At 43.9% G+C, this 9,426-nt stretch overlaps 1 protein-coding gene across 1 annotated transcript in view; it reads left to right on the top strand.

Annotated features, from left to right (window-relative positions):
• Nucleotides 1–8,495, top strand: part of ORC1 (origin recognition complex subunit 1) — a gene marked incomplete at its 5' end in the record, with an annotated part of 52,063 nt that extends 43,568 nt beyond the window's left edge. Inside the window, 3 exons of the mRNA XM_082265312.1 lie at nt 3,740–3,906; nt 6,357–6,444; nt 7,958–8,495. Of these exons, the coding sequence (XP_082121438.1) occupies nt 3,740–3,906; nt 6,357–6,444; nt 7,958–8,152 (450 nt within the window). The 3' untranslated portion in view covers nt 8,153–8,495. The remainder of the gene's footprint in view (nt 1–3,739; nt 3,907–6,356; nt 6,445–7,957) is intronic.
• Between the last annotated feature and the right edge of the window lie 931 nt (nt 8,496–9,426).

Here is a 9,426-nt window from a genome sequence, read left to right on the forward strand (position 1 = left end):
GCTTCTTCCTGAGGAGACGGATGTGTCATCGGTCTGGAGACAGTTTTTTGTGGAGAATGACCATTCTGCTTCCCCTTCAGTGGTTTGGGAAACGTTTAAGCTACATGTCAGATCCCATTTAACACATACAATCAACAGGATCAAGGCTGAGTCTGTGGAGAGCTATAACGGCGCTCTGCGCAATCTGGCTGCGGCGGAGCAGGCCTTCCAGGCGGCTCCAACGCCGGAGGGAGCCGCGCAGCTTAACCTTGTGACTAGGGTGGTAGCGCAGATGGAATATGACAGGGCTCGTAGGAAGTTATTTTTCCAAAAGCAGAAACTGTTTGAGCACGGGGAGCGAGCGGGTAAACTCTTGGCTTATCTGGTGCATTGCGAAGATAGGCCCCCGGTGGTGATTAAGTTGCGCTCACCACAGGGTTCTTTGACCGCTGATCCTGAGCAGGTGGCTGATTTGTTCAGGGAGTTTTTTCGGGATCTTTACACTTCTGTGGCCCCGGCGGATGATTCTCTAATGAATGCTTTTTTGGCCTCTATAGAACTCCCCCAATTGTCGGCCGAGCAGGTAGAGTCTTTGGAGGCCCCGCTTACGGTGGAGGAGATCGTGGAGGCCATATCGCAATTCTCGAGAGCCAAATCACCCGGCCTAGACGGCCTCCCAATAGAATTCTATTCAGCATACGCTGAAGACTTGGCCCCACGCTTGTTAGCGTTGTTTACAGATATCTTTGAGACCTCTGCTCTGCCCCCATCCATGAGAGAGGCTCTGGTGATTCTAATACCTAAGCCCGGTAAGGATCCGCATCGTCCAGAGTCCTACAGACCTATATCCCTTCTCCAGGTTGACGTGAAAATTTTGGCGAAACTCTTATCCATTCGGGTCAACAAGGTCATCCTCTCTCTGATCCACACTGACCAGTCGGGCTTCATGCCCGGCAGGAACACTTCCTTTAATTTGAGAAGGCTATTTATGAACTTACAGGCCACGCACGATAATGTGGGATCCAGAGTGGTGGTGTCCTTGGACACCGCCAAAGCCTTCGACTCTGTGGAGTGGAAGTTTCTTTGGAGATGCCTGGAGGGGTTTGGCTTTGGCCCGCATTTTGTCCGCTGGGTGCAGGTTCTGTACCAGGCACCGGTGGCCAGGGTGTTGGCCAACGGCTGGACATCTGCTGCTTTCCCTCTCGGTAGAGGGACGCGACAGGGATGTCCGTTGTCCCCACTGCTGTACGCTCTGGTGGCGGAGCCCCTAGCCATTGCTATTAGGACCCACCCGGATATAGGCGGCCTTCGCGTGGGACCCTTGGAGGAGAAGATTAGTATGTACGCGGACGACACACTGCTGTTTCTGGCGGACCCAGAGGCCTCGCTCCATACAGCGTTGTCCCTGATTGGCCGCTATGGCCAATTCTCGGGCTTAAAAATTAACTGGGATAAGTCCCAAATCCTGCCCCTCGACGATATCTCGTCGGTCCCCCCCAGCCTTGAGTTCCCCTTGTGTAGGGTGGATCGCATTAAATACTTGGGAGTTCAAGTCACGACGAAAGCGTCTGATTATGTCCCGGACAACTTACTACCTCTCCTTTCCATGGTTAAAACACGGACTCAGACTTGGGCTAGACTGCCATTGGGGGTCATGGGACGCATTAATCTGATAAAGATGGTGTTACTCCCAAAACTGCTCTATGTCTTGTGGCATTCCCCGATATATCTCCCACTCCGGTATTTTCTTCAATTGGAATCTCTCCTTAAACCGTTTGTCTGGGGGTCCTCCAGGCACAAATTGTCCTGGCGGAAATTGAAGAATGCTACCAATCTAGGGGGGATGGCTCTCCCTGATTTCAATTTATACTATATTGCAGCGCAGCTGTCTCATTTTTTCCATTTTAATTCTTCTGATAGGGAAAGATTCCTAGCGCTCCTTGCACCGTCTCGGGCCCATGCACTCACAGATCCACTGTCTCTCATAGTCTCGGGTATACGGGGGGCAGATAGCAGAGACAGCAGGACTTCAATGTTGTATCACTATCGGAGGCTGTGGGATGTGGTCTCGAGCAAGCTGGCCCTCCCGGACCTTCACGAATACACCCCTTTGTGGTGTAATGCCTCCCTTCCTGAGTTCCGAACTATACCAGATGTGCATGTGTGGGTACGACACGGACTCTTATTCTTGTCTCATCTCCTCACAAATGGCAATATTAGGAACTTTGAGTCCCTCTCCACCAAGTTCCATCTTCCCCCCCATATGCATTATAGATATCTTCAACTGAGACACGCTTTTCAGACGCAATTCCCTCAACCTCTCCCTGCCCTTCCTCCAGTTCCTGTGCTGGAAGTGGTTAGCTGCTCGGACCCTAGTCACCTCATCTCGATTTTATATACTATGTTGCACGAGCCGGCGTCCACGGTCCTGGCTTATGTCCCTAAGGCTAGATGGGAGGAGGATGTGGGAGCCCTGGAGGATGACGAGTGGAGTGACGCCCTGGATACTTGTAAACTGGCCTCCCCTAAACTGTCCGACCGTCTTACGCAAATCTATATCCTACATCGTGCGTATCTTACCCCCATCCTGACAGCCAAATACAGACGTGACACCTCAGACACCTGCCCTATGTGTAAAAGGGAGCGGGGAACTTTTTATCACTTGTTGTGGAGCTGCCCAGAGATTCAGGGCTACTGGGCACAGATAGTTAAATTCCTGCATGACACCATGGGCTCTCCTCTCTCACTGGTCCCCAAGCCGTGTCTATTGGGTATATTTCCTGACGCCAGCATGAATAAGTATACCACTATCTTTCTGCATGAGGTCCTGTTCTCTGCCCGAAAGCTGATTGCGAGAAGTTGGATGCGAGATAGACCTCCTGCTTTTCATGATTGGCTGAGGGAGGTTAATGCCACTATTCCGTATAAAAAACTTCTATATAGTCATCGTGGATGTCCCACGAAATTTACTAAGATATGGGACAGGTGGACCCAGGCCCCGGAGACGTGTGTTGGACCCGGTCTCCCGTCCCCCTCCCCTACATAGTTCCCTGGTCCGCAGGCCGTCCACAGTGTTCCTCGGTCCTCACGCCTCACGCTGTTGTGTAGTTGTTCCATGCCATTGATACTTGTCTGGGTTACTTTTCTGGGTATGTACTCGCAAATATGTCCTTTGACACTCATACCCTGTTGTTCTGGTCATAGCTTGGCTAATTATTTGTGGATTACTGCATTACCCTGTTACTGTTATTTGCACTTTTTTTTGTTCAATAAAGAACTGTTTGATTAAAAAAAAAAAAACTTTAGCAAAGCTGCTTGAAGCTTATAGAAAGCTTTGCAAGTCTTGCAGAAAGCTTAACAGAATCTTTTATGCACACTACTCCTTTTACAGGAATGAGGAGAGTCGGAGAACTATAAATGGGGATAGATTATATGGGGGTTCCCCACACTTTGAAGAGCTTTCCAATTGCTTCCTGTTGTGCATCGAAAATAAAGTATGAGGAAACCCTACCAACTGTGTACACAGTATTAAATAAAAGACTTTAAACAGTCCCTACTCTATCCAAAAGAGAACAATTGGCATTAGATGTACTTTGATTTAATTACTTAATACACCATGGACAAGCATTGTTGGCTTTAGCGGTTCTAAGGCAGGCATTATATGTGGCCTGAAGATGCAAGAAATCTTCAGAGCATTTTATCAGCAATGTAAGTATGTGGTACTAAACATGTATGCCCAATTTTTGTTCTGTTTCTGCAGGTGGCTGCGTTGTCTGGTGATGCACGTCGCTGTTTAGATATATGTCGCAGGGCAACGGAGATCTGCGAGTTCTCTAGCAAAAAAGGCGAACAATCCCTGGTAAAAATGCCGCACGTCATCTCTGCCTTGGATGAAATGTTCTCTTCCCCTTACATCATAGCAATCCGGTATGTACCACTGTAAAATGAAAACTAACCATATGTACCAATGGCTGCATGTGGAAGCACTTGGTGTGGACCTTGCCGTTTTCATTCTGCTTTTGTTTTATGATGAAGAGTATAAAAGGCAATATGAACAAGTGCCCATTGTTGCTTTACATATTTCATACAACTTCAGAAAAGCATGAAATGGGTTGTCAGGTTCAATTCCCAGTCTTAACTCCCTCCTCTTCCTAGCTACCCACCAATATGAAAAATGTAAATATGTAGCGCTAAAACGAATGGCTAAAAAAAGTCCATAGACAGTTCATATAAAATTCCAGAGATCCCAGTGAAAAAGGTGCTCAACAACCAGGTCTGAGTGAACCAGTGAAGTAGATCCGCCACCAAGTAGAGTGCCAAAACACGCTTACCAGACGGATAAGACAAGCAAGCAATCAAGCTGAACCTCAGCTAAGCTGTAGATCACTGTCTCAGGGTCTTCATCTTAATCCAACTTCCAGAGGGAAATCTCATGTGTATACACCGAACGTCATACCAAATCAGGAACCACTGTGCTCCATATTTCTACAATGACTCCAGTTAGCTTCGTACAGTGAAGAGAACACACAGCACATTCCCCTACCCACCAATATAGTAGGATCCATAGGAGAGTGATTGTGGCTAATGGAAAATATGATGGTTTTTTTCAGCATCTGTAGAAAAATTTTTAACAAGATCTTGGTGAGGTAAAGACCAAATTAAATGAGGAAAAATTGGCATGGTTCTCGATGGGTAGGAAAACAAAAGTGTCCACCCTATGATGCTTTTGGGGGTGTAGCAATTGAGGGTACCGTTTTAAGCTTTAACGGTATGCTTTCTATAATTTTCTCTTCCAAACATACTGTTTAAATAAAAGGTAGTATCTGTGTCTTTATTGTAGGCAACATAGTCGCAGAACCAGGCCACCGGAGGGTTACATGCCTTCTGTGGTTAGTAAGGTTACTCTGCTACTTCTTGGTTTTGCTTCCTTCTTCCTTGGTCATTGGTGCTGACACCGATTCACTGTCCAACTAGGAGGCAGACAGATGACCTAGAAAGCTGAATCAAGAACTTGTATTGCTTAATCATGAACTGTGTATCTGATTGAAAAGTGTATGTAACTCACAAGACTGACACACAAACTGTGTATTCTTTTTATTTCGAGTTTTGCTTTAAAGTGATTGTAAGAGATCACTTTGTAAAACCCATTCTGTTTTTTTAAAAAAAAAAGGCAAAACATTTGTTTATAGATATAAAAAAAAAAACATTATGCTTTTTTTTTTTTGTTCTTTTCCTATTTTATAAGTAATTACATCACCTCTGTTCTCAGCTGCATAGGAGCTGGGGGAGGGGGAAGCAGCAGCACACTGATGTTCCCAGTGACAGACTGTGCAGGAGAGCTGTGTCGGGACAAGTCTGATCGTTGGAGGAGAGTACACTGAGTTCCCAGCATAGCTAGAGAACTGACCATGGTGTGCTCTCCTTCTTAGTGCAGTCAGTTTTTAAAGCAGAGTTCCACCCAAAAGTGGAAGCTTTTCTTGTCTGAGTACCCCGGCTCCCCCCCCCCCCGTTCCTACTTCTGGGAGACCGCGCCGCGTTCACTCGAAAGTTCGTCCCCCCTCCTCGATCACTCGGAAGTTCGCCCCCTCCTCCTCCTTCCTCCGTCGTGGGCCATTTAGAAAGTGCAGCGCACTTCACATTAGGAAACCGGCTGTAAAGCCACATGGCTTCACTGCCAGTTTTCCTTGCAGATAATTGCGGCAACAGCACCTGAGAGCTGATGGAAACATCGGCTGTGGTGCCGACATTGCTGGATTCCAGGTTGCAACTACAGTGTGTAGCTGCTGACTTTTTTTTGCTGGCTCTCCTCTTTTTAATAGGAATGTAAAGGGACTGGCAGGAGCAGCAGTGTTTTCACCCAAAGCAAGCAAACAGAAAGAACAGGATACTTTTTCATACAAGTACATTGCAAAAATAGCAAAGGTTTTAATTATACGCTGGTTCCAATTTATTACTATAACACAGAGAACAAAGCTATTAGCCATACCCACTGATTGCATTTCAGCCGAGAAGTGTAGTCATAGCAGTGAAAAATGACACAGGATTAGCAACCATTAGAGAATATATATTTGCCCATGCTCTCCCACTGCTCAGATATGCTGTCAAAGCTCATAAAAGAAACAGGTTCTTCATATTATGGAGGAACCCTTGACTACCCCAATATAGTGAATATTGTGTCTGCAAGAAATCACCAGGGCTTGAGCACTATCACATGGGGCGCATGCCATGAATGGACTTTGAACCTTGACAGGAGTATTGAATTTTAGCTGTGAATGGGGGCAGCAAGACAGAGCAGTGGAAATATATAGAAATAAACTTGTTTGTGCTGTGCATAAAATACAAACGTATAATTTCACTTGTGAAATGTTCCTCCTTAGGAGCTCTTCTGTATTGGAGCAGTGTTTTCTCAGAGCTGTCATTGCAGAGTTTAGAAGATCTGGTCTTGAAGAAGCCACATTTCAGCAGGTGTGTTTTTTAATGTTTTTTTTTTTTTATATATATATATATATATAAACACACACACACACACACACACACACAGTTTCTCACAAAAGTGAGTACACCCCTCACATTTTTGGAAATATTTTATTATATCTTTTCATGTGACAACACTGAAGAAATTACACTTTTCTCCAATGTAAAGTAGTGAGTGTACAGCTTGTATAACAGTGTAAATTTGCTGTCTCTTTAAAATAACTCAACACACAGCCATTAATGTCTAAACCACTGGCAACAAAAGTGAGTACACCCCTAAGTGAAAATGTCCAAAGTGGGCCCAAAGTGTCTATTTTGTGTGGCCACCATTATTTTCCTGCACTGCCTTAACCCTCTTGGGCATAGAGTTCACCAGAGCTTCACAGGTTGCCACTCCTATTCCACTCCTTCATGATGACATCACAGGGCTGGTGGATGTTAGAGACCTTTGCTCCCCCAACTTCCGTTTTGAGGATGCCCCACAGATGCCCAATAGGGTTTAGGTCACCCCTCACAAAAATGTGAGGGGATGTACTCACTTTTGTGAGATACTGTGTGTGTGTGTGTGTGTGTGTGTGTGTGTGTGTGTGTGTGTGTGTATAATATATAAATATATATATATATATATATATATAAATAAAATGTATCTTAAAGCATATCTAACAGCCCCAGCAGTTTTTTTTTTTCAAGGGAGAATTAGAATGCCTATTTGTGCCCACACAGGATAGATTAACCTGTTCTGTTTTAAAATGGTGATCATTGTCACTGGGACAGAAAGTGATGGGAAAGATAAAATGTTATAGTTGTCATCTGAGCAGGAACAGTGAATTCCAATTGTCACCAGAAGAAAAGTAGAGGTGAAATCTTGTCATGTTTAGGTGACAGCTGTCTGAGGAGATTTCCATCACTTTGCATAGATTTCCTCCTCTGTTGTGGCTCCTGAACTGAAAGATCAGGGAACTCTCAACGCGATACATGTGGAAAAAAGGTGTTAAATATCCCCCTGCCCTATCCCATACTAAAAGTTTTTTCGGTGTACGTTAAGGCAACAATGACCAAGAAATTCAAGTCTTAAGTTAACATCAGAGCGTGTAATACCTCAACTCGTGTCCAGCTTTGGCATGAATTGAAGAATTACAGTTCCCAGTGCAGCCTTAAAAAAAGCTGCTATAGATACTTAACTCACCTTTTTCATTGCTCAAAATTCCAAAACAAAGTGTGTAGCAAAAAAAGTGCCTTAACTGAAGGTGTTCTTCATACTTTTTTTTTTTTTTGGGTCATTGAACAAGTCCAGGAAATCTTCATGACAGCATATAACTAGCATAATTCTGATAAAATGTAGTTACTGTGGCTTGAACACCCAGATGGGGGCATGTCATTCCTGGCTCCATCCAGTATTGCAGAAGCTTTCTGAATATTCCTTTGACATTAAAATTGCTAATGCTAATTTTATTATCTTTCATCCATTGTTTAAACTAATGTGACACACTGTTTTTGTATGTAGGTATACCACCACCATATTGCGCTGTGTAGGATAGAAGGACTGCAGCCCCCTACTATGTCAGAGACCATGGCGGTGTGTCTAAGGCTCGGAGCCTCACGCCTCCTCCTGGTGGAGTCCAGCAGGAATGACTTGCATCTTCGAGTGAGGATCAATGTCAGCCAGGATGACATTATGTACGCCCTCAAGGAGGACTGATCATTTCTACAATGTATCTAGCTAAAGTTTCACTGATATTGTAGATAAAATGTGCATCATGTGGTGCGAATGTTATTGTATATAGTGTTTTAAAAATGTTTTAGCTATAGTTTTATGCTAATTAATTTATAATAAAGATTTGTATGTTTTAAATGATGGCTATATTTCAAGCTGTGTAAATTTTCTTGAGTAAATGGCTGTGTATTTATTTAGGTGGTATTCGTATGTTTGATGCTAGACTTGCCAGACGGTTCGTTTGCTTACAGGAATAAAACCCCCACTGTGTCTAGTTCCTTTCAGCTCTTAAAGTAGATGTCAACCCCAACGGAATAATATTTAGTTTACTTAAAGCAATGTGGGTCATGAAATGTTGCCTTATAGGCATTTTTTTTTTTCAGAATAAAATAGTTGGTTTCCAGGAATTCAGCCACTTGTAAAAAGTGAAGGCTTATTATTTAAGTCCAACAAGATGCAGGACATCTCCTGGACTTCTTTTTTATCTTTGTAGATGAAATGTGCAGCTTCATCGACTCTATATTCATGCACTGGATCGGTGAGCGGTGACTCTACTGTTGAAGATACAGCGATCAGAAAGAAGGATCAGCTTTGTGTTCCTAAAAATACAGTGATAGCTGGCTACCATGCACAGCTGCACCAAATGTTGCACACTCCAGTTTTTGTAAATCAACCCTATAGTAGAGCTGTATGATTATTCGTAAAAGAAAATAATGATCTCCATTCACCCTCCCCCTCTTGCCCTCCCTCTCCCCCAAATGATCTCCATCCAGCATGTCCACAATTCTCAGTGCAGTGAAAATGGGTTTAATAAGACACACAGTAAAAATTGGCAGCTCACATTTGAGTAGAAAATTACATGGCTGGGATCAAGGGTGTGCCCGTGATGCTGGCTTCGGTATCTATCTTGGGGGGGGTTAGGTAAAGTAAAGGTTGCCTGGACCAGAGGGGAAGCCGTCAGCCATGGTGAAGCCAGGGTGGAACTGCTAATGTCTGTTCCGGTATTGGTGCCATTTGCAATCCACGCTGGGTCCACTGCAAGCAATTTTTACTGTGTGTCTTTTTATTGTAAACAAGACATAAATGAGTTGTTTGGTATTACTAGCATTTATTTCTTGAATTCCTTCTAGCAATTTTTTTTACACTATAGTACCACTTTAAATTAACACATGCTTATTAGTGAATTGACCCTAAAGGCTTTTAAAGAATTGGTTTCTTTTTCTCTGAAAATCACGAAATAAAACACCAAAGATTCTATT

Source organism: Pelophylax lessonae, assembly GCF_965119305.1.
Source record: "Pelophylax lessonae genome assembly, chromosome: 8".
In the NCBI taxonomy this organism is placed as follows: Eukaryota; Metazoa; Chordata; class Amphibia; order Anura; family Ranidae; genus Pelophylax; species Pelophylax lessonae.